Source organism: Sciurus carolinensis, chromosome 3 (assembly GCF_902686445.1).
Source record: "Sciurus carolinensis chromosome 3, mSciCar1.2, whole genome shotgun sequence".
NCBI classification, from domain to species: domain Eukaryota; kingdom Metazoa; phylum Chordata; class Mammalia; order Rodentia; family Sciuridae; genus Sciurus; species Sciurus carolinensis.
The window spans coordinates 38,649,643-38,664,520 of record NC_062215.1 but is presented as its reverse complement, the minus strand read 5'-3'; the positions used below and the strand labels follow the sequence as shown (position 1 = coordinate 38,664,520).

Sequence of the window (14,878 nt, the reverse complement as noted above, 5' to 3'; positions counted from 1 at the left end):
GATCCAGAACTGAGCACCCCATGCAGCATTATTCAGATATATCTTACCCCACACTCTCCATCTAGTTGAATGCAAAGGTATGGAGGGGTAATCTTCAAGACCCTGCCCCCCAAAAGAGGAGTATAGGACTGAAGACCCTTTTCCTCCAGAGTAAAGCAGGATTGAGATCAGGCCTCTGGGGGTTAGGGCATGACGCCCAATGATGCCAAAATCATTGCTATTGATCCAATGCTTGATTGACCGTTGACGGTTGACTTGTCGGGTCTGATCTTGGTTGTGAACTAATGGAAGGGTCCTGATGGTGGGAATGAACTGCCATCCACCCCTCCCCCTCATCAGCAAATGCCTGGGTGAATGTGCAATGGCAGTTCCTCGCCCAATCCCCAAACCCCTTTAAAGGTTTACAAAACAACCTGTAAGCTGACAGTCGCTCCTCTCCGGCCCCATCCCCCTACTGCCAGCCGACTGGTCTACCCGGAGCTGCGACCCTGGCACATCCTGGCACGAAGCTGAGCCCAAGAGCTCCTCGCGACTCAAAAAGAGCTGGGCGCGGCAGCCAGGCTGATTCCCACCGGTGCCCTGGAAAGCCCCACACAGACCCTGGTGGCGCGGGTAGGGTGCCCCCTACCCGCGCCTCTGGCAGAACGACTGTAGAACACCTCCGACGCCCGGCGGGGAGCTTGCATCCTTTGAAAAGGGACATCGGCGACTGCGGTGGCATGTTCCGTGGAGAAACGCAACCGCTGCAGTCGGCCAACCTCACTCGGGTCCCAGCGCTAGCCTGCGTCAGGGAGGAAAAATGAAACGTAAACCCGAGGAGAACGGAATCGCTAGGTCGGCTCTTGCCCGAGTCTCATTAAAGAGCCGCGCGCGCCCCTAGGCTGGGAATGCGGAATGGACACGTGGACGGACGAGGGAGAGCTAGGGCGGGGGAGCCTCCGTGGCGCGCGAGCCGTGGGCCGCGCGCTCCAGGGCCACGTGACCACGGGGAATCTGGGAGGGGAGGGGAGAGGAGGGGAGGGAGGGGAGCGAGCGCGCCAAGCTCTGCGCCCGCTACTGCTCTGGTGGGCGCTGAATCCCCGACCCGGGAGGAGGGCGGCGAGCGCGAGTGTGTCTCCCGAGTGTTTTACGGTGGAGCAGCCGGCGCGAGCGCCGAGGAGGCGGTGGCGGCGGTGGCGACGGCTTCGTGCAACTGTGGTTCCCCTGCCTCCTCTTCCTTATTGCTCCTTGATTCTTCTACTCCCCCTACACACGTCCATGGGGAGCCGGCCCCCCTGCTGGCACCTCTCTGCTCGGCCTGATAGGCACCAGCTGCCGCCTCCCCGGCCCGGGGCTGCGCAGGTGCCGTGTGCCCTGGCCGCTGGCTCCGCGCCGATGTCTCGCCACCCGCAGCCGGGACTGGTGCGGTGATCCTGTCGCCCAAACTGACTCCAAGAGAGCGAGAACCGATGCCCTGCTGCACGGAGACAGCGGGCGAGCGGGCGTCCAGGGGCAGGGCGGGGGCGGCGGGGAGACGGAGGCGTCGGAGACTCTGAACCCCGGAAAAGTTCAAGGTTTGTGCAGGTCCCCCCAGGGAAGGCGAGGAGCGAGGCGGGGTAGCGCGCCTCTGCTGATACAGCGAGACCCGCGAGGGGAGGCCGGGAGCTGCGGTGGGTTGGTGGAGCCCCTCTCCATCCTACAACGTTTGTGGTCTGGAGACTGGAGTCGATGCTCTGGGTAGGAAGGGCTCGGATCAGGGCGCATTAGCTGGCTTTCCCGCTCCCTCGTTTCTCTAAGCCCCATTTCATCTCCTATGGGGCAGCGGGTCCCGGCCGCGCCACCCTAGCCTCAGACACCGAGCCGCTGCCGGGCCAGGAGGCTCAGGGCCTGCTTGTGATGAGCGCGGGTCCTGGTCGAGACGTGCGAGAGAGCACTGGAGTCCAGGAGCGAACCCTGCGAGGGGACAAACATCTGGCCACCCGCCTCGGGCATTCGGTCTGGGCGTCGCCTAGGGTGGTGGCGATCCACGTCGCCCGTCTCAGTACTGCACGGAAACTTTTCCTTCTCTGGATGGATTAAAGTTGCCTTGATTTTCTCTTTGCGAAAGAAATCATTCATTTGCACCCGACCTAGGATTTTTATACTGGGGCTGCTGCAGGGCTCTTGGAGGAAGAAAGCTGCGCTCTCCATGTGGGGTTACCACCGAAACCAAGGAAAAAGGGGCTTCTGTTGGAAATCTGCACCCTCGTGCGAGTTCAAATTCAAGCTGGGCCGCGGGGCCAGGGAATTCGGCGCTCGTCTCTAGGCAGCCCCCGGGACGTCCGCTGCCACCGGGCCCCGGGACTGCACGTGCGGCTCCCCCCTCGCCTCACAGATCCTGCAGGGGGCACCAGCTGAGGGAGGTGGAGGCTCCTCCCGCCCGGAGCTGCGCCCCCACCATCTCCGAGGGTGTAGCCGGTGGCGCCTGGGACGCCCCCTCCCCGCAAAGTGTCCCCGAATTGCGCTTCCTGGCCCCCGAAGCTTAAACAGAGACAGCGGGACGCCACTGTCACACTGAGTTGGATTTGACCAAGCCCATCCTGGGGCCAAGTCATCGTCGACTGTTGCCCCCTCGGACCCCTTCGGCCCCGCCTCGACCATGGCCCCAGGGATGTCGGGCCGCGGCGGCGCCGCCCTGCTCTGCCTTTCGGCGCTGCTCGCCCACGGTAAGTGTCGCGGCGCAGACTCGGGGGTGAAGATGCGGCGGGCGCCACTGGAGGGGGCACAGGGAGGACCGGAGAAAGGAGAGCCCCTATCCCCATCCCCCCGGACTCTGCCGCCGTTCCCAGCCTAGCATCTTGGGCTGCAGCTTGAGTTATCGCCGGCCCCTAAGCCCTCTAGCGGGAGCTGAGGCTGGAGATCCGCGGAGGGGACCGAGCCCGGCCCAGGAAAAGGGGTTGGGGGAGGGTTCGTTCCATTCCTCTCCGGGTTAGAAAGAAGGGTCCAAACCCGAGAACCTGGGGGCGTGTCCGTCTACGGTAATCTGGAAGGGTCCGCTAGATCACATTCCAGCCTCCCCACCCGCGGTTTCCCCTGCAGCGGGCCGGGCTGGGGGCTGTTGGGATCGCGCGGTCGCATCTTCTCCGGCCGCTGGCGCGCAGGCGGGTGCGGGGCCGCGCGGCCCGCTGTCTGGCTTCCTGCGGCGGTCCTGAGGAAGGGAAGTGGACTGACAGGGCCCGGGGAGCCGGCCGCCCGCGGTCCTGTGAGCTGCATCTAAATGGCCGGCTTAGCGAAGCCGGGAGGTGGGGGTCTGGGCAGCGGGAGCAGGCCGGCGGCAGGGCGCGCGGAAGGAGCGGGCTCCGCGCTCTCGCTTTCTGCAATCTGTTGCGTCTGCTCCCCAGGCTCGCCCGGGGCTCCGCGGGAGAGGGGTGGGAGCGGGAGGGGCCGGACTGGCGCGCTTTGGCAGTGGGACAGCGGGGACACGGGTGGGGACAGAGGATCTCTGAACAGCCCCCCAGCGTGGTAACCCAGACCAGACGGAAGGTGGCTGCGTCGGGCCTTCCGCAAGCTGGAGACGCTCCAAGAGGCTACGGGCGCTGACCAAAGGGAGAGAAAGAGGACTGAAGGGAGGAGAATGGAGAAAAGCGGCCTCTGCCCCTTCCCAACGTGTATTTAACAGAGCTGGGACACATTTCCCCAACCAGCAAGGGCGGGGCGGATGATGAGGGCGAGCCTCGGACAGGATGGAGAGGGACTTGACAAAGGGGAAGTGGCTTCTCCACTTTGGTGAGGGACCCTCCATGTGCGGTGCTCAGCTTTTGCCCAGAGCTACCCAGTCCCTAGGAGCCTGCCCAAGCCCCCCCATGAATGAGCCCAAGGTCCCTATCCAGCGGCCTTGCTCACCCTGACCAGGGTGCATTCACAAGGTTGAAAGAATAAGAATGATCTCTGAATCCAAGGGTCCTGGGGCTATGAGGGGGAGGGGTGTCGGCTGACCGCCCTCTATGGATGGGGATTGGTTGTTCCCTGAGGGTAGTGATTCCAAGGGCTGTTTTGCCTTGAGTTCTTTATGAGAGCAATGGGCAGGGCAAGGGCCAGCCTTGGGTACGTGGAAGTGGGTGAGGCTGCTGGGAGTGCAGCCAGGAACCAGAAATCTCTGCCTGCCAGGTTTGCAAGACTGAAGGTGGGGAAGGGGAAGAGGTGGACTCCTCCGTCCACTGGAGCTGCATGGGCTGCTGGTGACTGGCCCTGGTGAGCATGGAAATTGGAGTGCCCAGCAGGAGGAACCCTGAAAGCTCAGGACCGAGTTTAGGCATGGTTCTTCCCATCTTTGCATTTTGCTGTCAGACTTCCATCCCGAAATCCAGTTACGGCCTCAGGGCAGCTCAAACACCGTCCTTAGGTCTCCTCTGTCCACCTTCCTAAAACTCAGCACTAAATTTCTTTTCCCCTTTGTCACCTGCCAGCATCCTGGCTGCTTCCTAAGCTCGGATTCCAGGTGGGCCTTGGCTCCTGCCTGCAAACACCTGGGAGTGTTTGCTCTCTGCCTCCTGTTTTCCTTAGGAACCCAGGACTTCTCCCTGCAGGTGGTCCTGGAGCAGTGGGGCGGAGCAGTGACTTTTTCTTCTGTCAGTCCTCACAGCCACTGCTAGCACAGTGCCAGCACTCATGGGGCTCAGGACCTGGCTGCAGGAAGAAAAAACTTGAGGTGGGGCAGGCTTCCACCTCCTGACCTTACGGCTACCTTTCCAAGCTCCTCTCCTGAGACCCGGAGCCTCTTCCCCATCCCAATCCTTAGTGTCCTCTTCCTCAGGGGAAGATGCTTCAAACTTGGGGATCCCCCAGATGGGAAGGCCCGAATAAAAGAAACCTCTCCCCCCTAAAGAAAAGGTCCCTTGGGCCTTCCTCCTCCAAGGCTACTGATGCCCATTCTGCCAACCATTTCCTCTGTTAAGAAAGGTACATGAACTTAATTTCACTTCAAGCTAATTCATGGTTGGGTTTTCTGGGCTATCCCGATACTGTGGGGTGAAGGGGCAGTTGCAGTGTTTCAATGCCTAGCAGGCTACTGGTGCTACAGGTTTCTGACCACAGCCAGACTGGAGGCAAGTAGCCTAGGTTTCTGTCTGACTCTGGTGCCATTGGACAGGGTGACCTTGGCCTGCCTCCCTAGTGTCCCCACCTTCCACGAGCCATGTGGTCTCTGGCCCATCCCTCCTCTCCTCTCTTTCTACCAGGACTGCTGGGCAGAGGCCCCCACTCCCTTTCAGGGCCCAGCTCAGCTCAAAGGGTTGGTGGTGGGGATATCTGGATGCCCCTACACCATGGCCAGTGTCAAGGCCTCTTCCAGAGATCATCTCTGAAGGCCACTTTCTTATATGTGCCTTTGGGGAGACTCTCCACCATTTTAGTTTGAATATGAGTTTGGGAGGACCGAGTGGTGGCTAAATCTGTTGGAGATCTGATCATATCAGTTGCCTTCTCAGTCAGCTTCACTGGCTCCCCACTGACTGTGAGGTCAAGGGTACACCCTTTGCCCTGGTGTCCCGCATCCATCTTGATCTTGTCTCGGTCGACATCTCCCTGTCTGTGGTACTCCCCTCTCCATCCTCCAGGTACCTTAGGAGGCATCACTCTGCTCCACTCTCCTGCCTTTCTGCTTTGCACTGCAGGTCCCTCCATCCGGATCACCCTTCCTCCAGAAATCCTTGCCTACCCTTCAAAGCACAGTTCAGCTATCACCTCCTCCAGGTTGTATCCCTAGATTTCCCACTGACTGCTCCCCAGCAGCCCTCCTGCCCCAACAGAAGTACTGGAGCTGTCTTGGTGCTGCCTCTGTATATCCTGCTGCCTTTCAGGGACTGAGTCCAGGCTGGGCACACACACAGGAAGCATGTGCACAGGAGTGTTTACCTCCTGACTGTCCCCACCTTCTTTGAGGACAGGAGTCCTGTCTTCCATGTCTTCTCCCCGCACTTCAATGCTTCACACATAGTAGGTGCTCAGAAGAAATGGATGGGGTGAGGGAGAGAGCTCTGGACCCTGGGGCCAAAGAGGGACAGAGGAGAAGACAGGCAGAGACACTAGGAAGAGAGCAAGAAGGAGCAGGCCCATGCCATGCCCCTTGAGTGGCACATACAAGACCCTTGCATCATGCGTCTCAGGTGTCATGTTATGACATGGCCTCCGGATAGGAATTCCGTGTCCCCCATTGCTCTGAGTGCATGATCCTGAGTGCATATGGTGTCTGGCCCAGCAGCCTAGTTTCTCCTGCAGGTTATGTCCACGCTACCCACTCTATTCTCCTGACCCAAACTGAGAGCCCCTCTAGAGATGCAGGAAGATAGGGCAGGCACAGGCTGGGGCGGCCCTGCTGCTGGGAGCAAGGCATATGCTGCCTCCCTCCTCCCACATCCCCGTTGCTCCTGGCCACATGGAACCCTGTGCCACCACACAGCCTTGTTAATGTTTGAGGCCAGTAGGTGGGGATGTGTTATAAACTTGGTGGCAGAAAATGAGCTTTATTGGAATCTATTCTGAGGAGGGCTGGGTGCTTGGCTGCGGGAGGTACTACCCCTGTGGACTCAAGGCATCTCCAGGGCCACTGCTGGGGGCCAGACAGGCCCCCACAGACCCCTGAGGCTGGGGGCAAGTGGAATGCTACTGCAGAAACAAGACCTTGAGAGGTGCTGACCCCACCACCAGGGTCTGGCCCACTGCCTGGGGCAGGGTCTCTCTTTGTTCCCCACACATGATGTAATGACATCCACAACACTGAGCCACCACAGAGCCACCGCATCCAACCACTGTGTGGCTAAAGAAATAGATGCACAAAGCCAGGGGCTGATCAAGGTCACCCCCCAAGTTAGTTCTGGAATCAGGACTAGCCCAGAGCCTGAACAAGGCTCATGGATTGACAGCAGGCTCCACACCCCAGTCATCCTCCCTCTCCTCAGCCTCTTCCACAGCGGCGCTTCTAGTCTTGAGCTAACCTCTGGTCGAAAGCAGTCGAGGCAATCAATCATGAGTAGCGTTCTTAATAAACCTGACCAAGCACTAAAAAAGAAACACAGAGGGGTTGGAGTCTCCTTCCCAGCTCCCTATCAGGAGCTCCAAGTCCAATTGCAGAGACCAGACAGCCCCCTATTCTTGATATTCAAAGCAGTTTGAAACCACAGACCTCAGGATGCAGGACACCTGGGTTCAAACCCTGACTGTCATCCATTTGCTTCGTAGCCCCAGGAATCCCACTCCCCCCTGGAGACCTCTTTTCCTCCTCTGCCAGAGAGGGGAGGATGAACTCTCCAAGCCCGGTCCCACCCTTGCTTGGTGATGGAGAAGCCCCTCATGACCCTCATCTTCCTAGCCTCCCTGCAGCAGATGCTAACAAGCCGAGATGATTCTCCTCCCCGCCCCTTCCCCAGGGTCTTCCTTACTCCTTCCTCGCCCGTGCTCAACACGGAATTTAATAAGAAATTAATGAACCGGTTGTGTGCGTGTGTATTTTTAAGAAAATAAATGTCTTTTCCTGTTTTCCTTCTCTGTCTTTTTAAATGCAAAGAAAGGCAGGACTTGTTATCAGCCATTCAGCTGGCTCTGCCATTTCCAGCAGTCCCCAGGATGAGGCCCTGTGTCTCGGAGCACCAGCACTCAGTCAGCCGCACACCAGTCTCTGGAGGCAAATGGACAGTCCAGGGGAGGGGGCCCTGCGACAAATGAGGCCAGCATGGTCACAGGGGGACAAGCCAGCCCTGCGAGCGCCCCAGCACCCACAGGCTGCGAGTCCAGAAGTGACCTTCCCCTTTCCACCCTCCCGTTTGCCCCCTTCAGCTCCTCCTCCCTCCTACCCGCCTCCCCCCTCACACCCCGGCACCCCAGGCTCTGCTGGCTAGCAGACAGCCCAGCAGGACAGAGTGGAAAATGGAAGCAATTACCTAGATAATTCAGTGCTTATTGCACAAATGAATGAATGCAAGAATGAATAATTCAGTGCAAAAAAAAATGGGGGTAGAAAAGATAATTGAAGAAAATCTCATTTTTTTGCCTAAATTATCTAAATAATTATCTGCCTTTGGAAAGTTCTCCTTTTTATCAAACTTGAGTCCTTTCCACTGCATTCTCACCCACACCTATGGCCTATGGGGATGAGCAACTGGATAGATACTCTTCCGTGCATGACTTTCCTTTTGAGTTCAAACTGGGAACACGTGTGTGGACTAGCTGCTGTGGGGTCTCTCAGCTTATCTCTATTTCCCTGAGCCCATCTCTCATGATCCTAGGGGCCTAGAGAGTGACGTCCCCTTATCGCTTCTCGGCCTTTTGGCTAAGATCAAGTGTGGAGAATGATGTCCCCATTGTCACCAGGATGGATGGATGTCTCTTAAAATGATCCAGGTTCCCAGAGGCATCTCCATCTAAAGACTCCCAGGCCCAAACAACACTGGACACTACAGGGCAGCCCCAGAGAGGGCAGGCAGCCAGGGCACCCCTCCCCTTACCCACAGGCCCCTCCCCAGGAACGTAGCCCTGCAGGGCCTTTAAACAGAACCGGTCACAGCCGCACTGGATGGCAGCCTCTCTGTTTTACTGAAGGAGAGGAGAGGAGGTGGAGAGATGTCTCCTACCCTCAAGGAGCACCCCATTTGACAAGAGCCAGCCTCATTTTCACAGAGGCTGAGGAAGGCAAAGCTCCAGCCCTCACAGGTGGCCTTTGTCACCTGCTTGCTGAAGGTCTGACGGGGAGAGACTACCCTTTGCCCAGAGGTTGTAACCCCCCACCTTGCAGGCCTCCCGCCCCGGCCCTGAGCCCTGGGGGCTGTGGGGAGCCTGGCTCTGGCCCAGAAGCGAATGTATTTTTGGCAGCTTGGTTCAGATGATACAGCAGACTTGTCACGGCAGGAGAAAGGTGTCGGTGGGAGCCGGAAGAGAGGCGCATGCTCAGTGCACACCTGCTCAGCCGCGGACACACGCTGCCTAATTGAGAGTTCCAACAGTCTCTGCAGTTCAGATCCACTTGATGCTCATAGTGGCCTCTGTGTGATGGCAGTCCTGTGGTCCCCATTTTGTGGGGGAGGCGTACTGGGGATTGAACTTAGGGGCACTCAACCACTGAGCTTCATCCCCAGCCCTATTTTTGTATTTTATTTAGAGACAGGGCCTCACTGAGTTGCTTGGCACCTCACCATTATTGAGGCTGGATTTGAATTCATAATCCCCCTACCTCAGCCTCCCGAGCTGCTGGGATTACAGGCATGCACCATTGTGCCTGGCCTGTGGTCCCCATTTTACAGAGGGCAACGCTGAGGCTCAACAGAGCCCTGACCACACTGCTTTTGAAATCAGGTTTTCTGAGCCTGCACAGGGAGGTCTTTTTACCATACCTGCAAATAGGCACTGAGTACAGGCGTGAACCACAGACAGGGACCATCCCCCTAAACCAGGCACATGCCATGTGGGCCCCTCCAGCCTTTCCTTGAGCTCCCTCCTCTCCCCTGGCTGCTTTTCCTGGATGAATCATACTCTATTCCAGTCAGAACTTCTGCACCTGCTGTTCCCTCTGACCTGAACACTTTTCCACCCATCACCTACCCACGGCATGACCACCACCAGAAGGCCATGCTGATTCTCACATGAAAGATTTGCTCTGGTTTTAATGGGACTTCCCCACTGGCCCCGAGCTCACATAGGCACAGACAGTGCGTGATGGCTTCCCGGTCACTGCATGCCCAGGGATGTCTGACGAGAAGTAAGCATTTGATGATCAATCAGATGAATCCACGAACATGCACGCAGACACCCCCACCTGTCAATCAACAAGTGTTCAGCTAGGGTGCTTAGTCGTCATCAGTGGACATAACTAAATCCCTGCACTCAAGGAATCTATATTGTGGGGGAAGGAGAGGCAGAGGTGGATCATGAATATATTCAATAAGTACATTATATATGTTAGAAGGAAGAAGTAGGGTGAGAGGAACATGGGTGTTGGGGAGAGCTGTTTAGCCTTAAAGTGAAGGACCACTTGATAAAGCATCACTGAGCAGAGACTCGAGGGAGGGGAGGAGGTGAACTAAGTGATAGCCACACATCTGCACCCGTGACAGACTGAGGGCAGAGGCAGCAGCCAGTGTCAGAGTCCTGGGGCACGGACTTGAGGATTCAAGGAATAGAAAGGAGGCCAGAGGGGTGAATCTTCCAGGGTTCAAAGGTCCTGGTAAGAAAGCAAGCTTTGTAGGCCGAGAAAGATGGGGACTGTCCTGGTGGAGCCCAAAGACCTGCTGTCCTCATCTCTGCAGGGCATTTGGGATGCTAAGCAACTTCCAATTTCTTTCACAGGTTTTAATGTCTTAACAAATTATCTCTATTTACAGAAACTCTGCTTCGGGGGGTGGGGGACATACCTATGCTGTGCCTGATTTGCTATCTCTCTTATTTGGGGCGTGACGTTCAGGAAGACTGGAGGCTCTTGAGTTCAGCGACAGCAAAGCCCCATTGCCTTTGAGTCCCTGAACAGCCTGTAGTGACTGGGTTACCTGCTGCTGGGACCTCTCCACCTGTCCCTGTTTTACGCCTGAGGGGGTCTTGGTTGGTGGCCTTTCCTCCTGCCACCAGCAGCCTGCTGCTGCATGACCACTGCAGCCCACACCTCATAGCCAAGGAGGTGACCTGCCCAGGGGTGACCCATACTGTTCTCTACCCCGACAGGCTCATGGGGCCTTTGTCCAATAGGAAGGAACTCTTGGATTGGAAATAGGAAAAATTGCCATTTTCTCAGCTGCCAGCACGGCAGAGAAATGATCTCAATTTTCTGTGGTTGTTCTCGGCAGGAGAAAAACTGCCAGCAGCCAGCCCATGCATGAGAGGTCTGAAAGGCTGGGGACAGGAGGCTGGAGCTGGGGGTGGAGGGGTGAGAGGCAGTAGGGCTGGTCCAACCAGGTGGACATTCTCAGCCTCCAGCCCCCGCTAGACACACACCTGAGTCTGAACAGCCATACAACTGTCTAGCTATCTTAATAGTCATTTATTACTGAGCACCTACTGTGTGCCACTCCGTGCAACCTGAGTTGCACAGTGAGCCTGCTGTGCTTGTATGTGGTGGAGACATCCATGGCCTCCCCCTCCCCCTTCGCCCTTCCCCTGCGCTCAGCTCTAGAACCAAAATGCTCATCTTCATCCAACCCTGTGTTGTTTGGGGCAAGTTATTTAACCTCTCTGTGCTTCTGTTTTCTCATTTGCAAATGATTATGAAATTATTCCACTTAGAAGGTTGTTATGGTGATTCAGTGTATTAGGACATGCCAAATATTTAGAGTCACACTTAGCACATAGTAAATGTGCAAAAATGACAGTTGTCAATATTATTGTTGTTAATTTTATAAGCACCATGCTGAGTGTAAAGATGAAGGAAACATGGTGCTTGTTCATGAGGAGCTTCTAACGTGGCGTCCCAGGGAGGTGAGCTAGGTCTGCAGAGATTGCGGTCAAATGCAGAGCCATAGGCACTTTGGAAGGGGTTCAGAGTGTTGTGGAGGGAGGGAGGGGGAAGGTCCATGACTGTTAGAGGAATCAGGGGAGGCTTCAAGAAAGAGGTGTCACTCCAAGAACCCTTGACTAGGTTCAATAATCCTGCTTTCTGAAAACTGCTCAGTCAGCATCTCCTGTGTCTGATACCCTAAGGAGGACAGAAACATGGGGCAAAAATAGTTACTGGCCTTAGAGCATTCAGAGTCCAGGTTGGGGTCAGCCAGGGAAGCTGGTGGCAAGACAGGATATGAGGCTCTCTGCCAAGTAGCGGGTTGGTAATTCTTTACCTGGATGATCTCTTAAGACCTCTCAGAACTGTGACCTTATGGTCAATGGAATTCTGGGGAGCCCTGGAGGTTGTAGAGGGAGGGAATGACAAGATCAGAGCAGGATTCTCAATAATTATTGGGTCAGAGGTCAATTTGCTGATTGGTGCAAAGCTGAAGGAAGTTGGTGCCGCAGCTCCTCTGGGAATGGGGGTCTCAGGATGGGAAACCATGAGAAGTCATCCAAGATACGACTGCACCACGGCAAAGAGCCTGCTTTAGAACCAGGGGTGGGGATCTGAGTGTGAGAGCCTTCTCTGCCACTTAGCAGTAGCCTGACAGCTCTTCCGGCCTGACATCCCTTCTGTTCCTTGGTTTCCCGTCCAGCAACCTGGATTTCCAGGACAGGGACACCAAACTCCACCAGGAGGTAGGAAGGGTTTGTTCCCAGGCACAGCTGGCCAGAGAGCTGGGGGAGAATCGAACAGTGAGGTAGAGGGAGAATGGCCGGTGGGGTGGACCAGGCTTGTCTGAGGTGAGTCCTGAGGGCTCCCTGAGGTCAGCGACACTGTGGACCATCAGTGGCCACATACTGAGCCGACTGTGCAAGGCAGGGCCAAACCTCTGCTGCCCTGACAACAGCTGCATGGGACGGGCAGGCTTCTCTTCCCGTGTTGACAGATAAGGAAACTGAGACAGAAGAGTGGCATGCCCGTGGCCACCTGTCACCTGCCAGAAATGGAGGAGCAGGCCCTGGGCCAGGACCCTCAGGAGCCAGGCTGCAGGAGTGGGGAGTCCTGGGCTCCGTTTCAGAGAGTCCCTATGACCCAGGCCTGACCTGGCAAAGGCATGGGCTACCTGCCCCAGCTCTGTGAGCCCTGCCTTAGGGGCTACCATGGAAGCGGGGCAGACATCAGGGAGCAGTGGCTTGGCCATCCAGGTACTGGATGTTGTGGTCAGAAGCCACAGTCAGGGGAGTGTCCTCCACCCCAGCAGGCTGCAGAGACACCGGGAATGTGGGCCGAGGCCTGTGGCTGCTTTCTGGGGAGGGAAGGAGGAGGAAGAAAGGAACAGGGGCCAGCAGCTGGCTACTACTCTTAAAATCCAGCAGCACGTTGCTAGGAATCATCAAGGAAACAACAAAAAAAGAGAGAGATCCCAAACAAAACAAAAACCCAACCACCAGAAAACAGCTCTCCGGGAAGCCTTTGGCACTGTCTTAATGTGCTTCCCGGCAGCGAGGCCTGGCTCCAGGAAAGAAAGGAAGGAAACGAACCTTGGTTCACCTGTCCCTGGAGCAGGCACCGACCTGTGCTCTGGGTGCTTCCACGGTGGACTCTGACCTGGGGAACAGCAGGTGACAGAGGACACCTTCAACCCGCCACTGCAGAAGGGGACGCTGAGGCTCTGGGAGAGAGACGAAGTAGACAAATGCTCACCGCTGGCCCACCCAGTTACACTGTGGCAGGGCCAGGATTGGAATCTACTGGTGTGATCCCAAATCTACCCCCATTCTCTGGCACGTGGGCTCCTGCAGCCTTCCTGAGGCCCACACCCTGACAGGTCCCTGGGGCAGGTCTGCCCCCTTGGCTTCTGGCTGACCGTGGAGTGTGGAATGAGGAGGGGGAAGATTCTGTCTCTCTGCCACTTATTCTGCCTCTTATTCTGCCACTTTCTCCAGGACTCCTGGTTGGAGGATAAGGATACCCTTGCCCCGCAGGGTTGGAACTGCCGTGAGCGGTAGGCAAGTCCCTTATGCTCTCCAGGCCTTGGCTGCTAAAATAACAAATACACTTGCAAATACTGAGCCTCTGCCATGTGGGCTGCCCGCTGCCATTTGCCATCCAGACTCTCAGGGTGGAAACCAAGGAGCAGAAGGGATGTCAGGCCGGAAGAGCTGTCAGGCTACTGCCAAGTGGCAGAGAAGGCTCTCACACTCAGATCCCCACCCCTGGTTCTAAAACAGGCTCTTTGCCATGGTGCAGTCGTATCTTGGATGACTTCTCATGGTTTCCCTTCCTGAGACCCCCATTCCCAGAGGAGCTGCGGCAGCAACTTCCTTCTGCTTTGCACTTCTGGATCTGCTCTGTCCAGAAGAAACAGAAGAGGAGCTGGCGTCTGGTTTGAAACATTTGTATTATCACATGGGAAAAAGAAACAGATGACACTGATTTTAATCATTTATTTTAACCAACATTTCTAAAGATTTGTGCTTTCACCTCACATTCCTCACGGGGCCATGTCTTCTCTCCGATTCAGTCCTTGGGCTCCTCGCTTCCACCAGCAGCATGTCTGGGGTCCAGCGAGCCACACTCTGCTCCATAGTGACATGGGGCCAGCACTACAGGCACAGGGCTGGCCGCTGCCCGAGACCCTGACTCTCTCTCCCCTGGTGTTGTGAGCTGGGCCCACGCCCCTCCCTGCAGTCCTTCTTGGAAGTCCCCTGCCCTGCCCAGAGCCCGCGCAGCACTCCCCAGGGCTGGTGTGGTTCATGCTGGCCACTGTAACTCCCAGCCAGTCAGGCAGCTGTGTCCAGGGCTGGGGAGGAGATGCCCAGTTTCCCCCTCCCCAGAGACCACATCCCTGAAAGCCACGGGTCAGTCGAGCCCCGTTTCTGCTCAGAATCTTCGCCTCCCAGGAGTGAGAGCCAAAGTCCTTACCCCAGCTCACAGGCCTATATGGGTGTCCCTTTCCAGACTCTGCCTCTCCATCCTGCTCAGCTCCATTCACACTGACTTCTTTGCTGTCCCCGACATGACAGGCACTTGCAGACTTGGTCTTGCTGCCCCTTTGCTTGGCTTTCTCATCTGGTGTCCCCAGATGCATCTTACCACACCAGCCCTGCCTGGACACCTCTGTTCCCTCGCTCCTCTCCATTTTCCTTCATGTGTATGTGGGTATGTGTACACTGACCCCCGTTGGAATGGAAGCCCCCGTGAGCAGGGGCCACGTTGGTCTTATTCACTGCTCTGCCCCAATACCTGAACCAGAGCCCAACAAAGAAAAGCTCAGCATGTATTTATGAAATGAAAAAAAATAAATCATGGAGGTGACTTCTTCCCATCCTCTTGCCCTTTCCACCCAGGGAGCCACTATAAAGACAGATTGGTAGCTAAATGGGTGACAGCGACCAG

At 56.6% G+C, this 14,878-nt stretch overlaps 1 protein-coding gene across 1 annotated transcript in view; it reads left to right on the top strand.

Moving 5' to 3' along the window:
- The first annotated feature begins 1,107 nt into the window (after nt 1-1,107).
- The window catches only part of Tmem132e (transmembrane protein 132E), a 52,141-nt gene continuing 38,370 nt past the window's right edge, over nt 1,108-14,878 (top strand). The window contains exon 1 of the mRNA XM_047545822.1: nt 1,108-2,684. Within this exon, the coding sequence (XP_047401778.1) occupies nt 2,618-2,684 (67 nt within the window). The 5' untranslated portion in view covers nt 1,108-2,617. The remainder of the gene's footprint in view (nt 2,685-14,878) is intronic.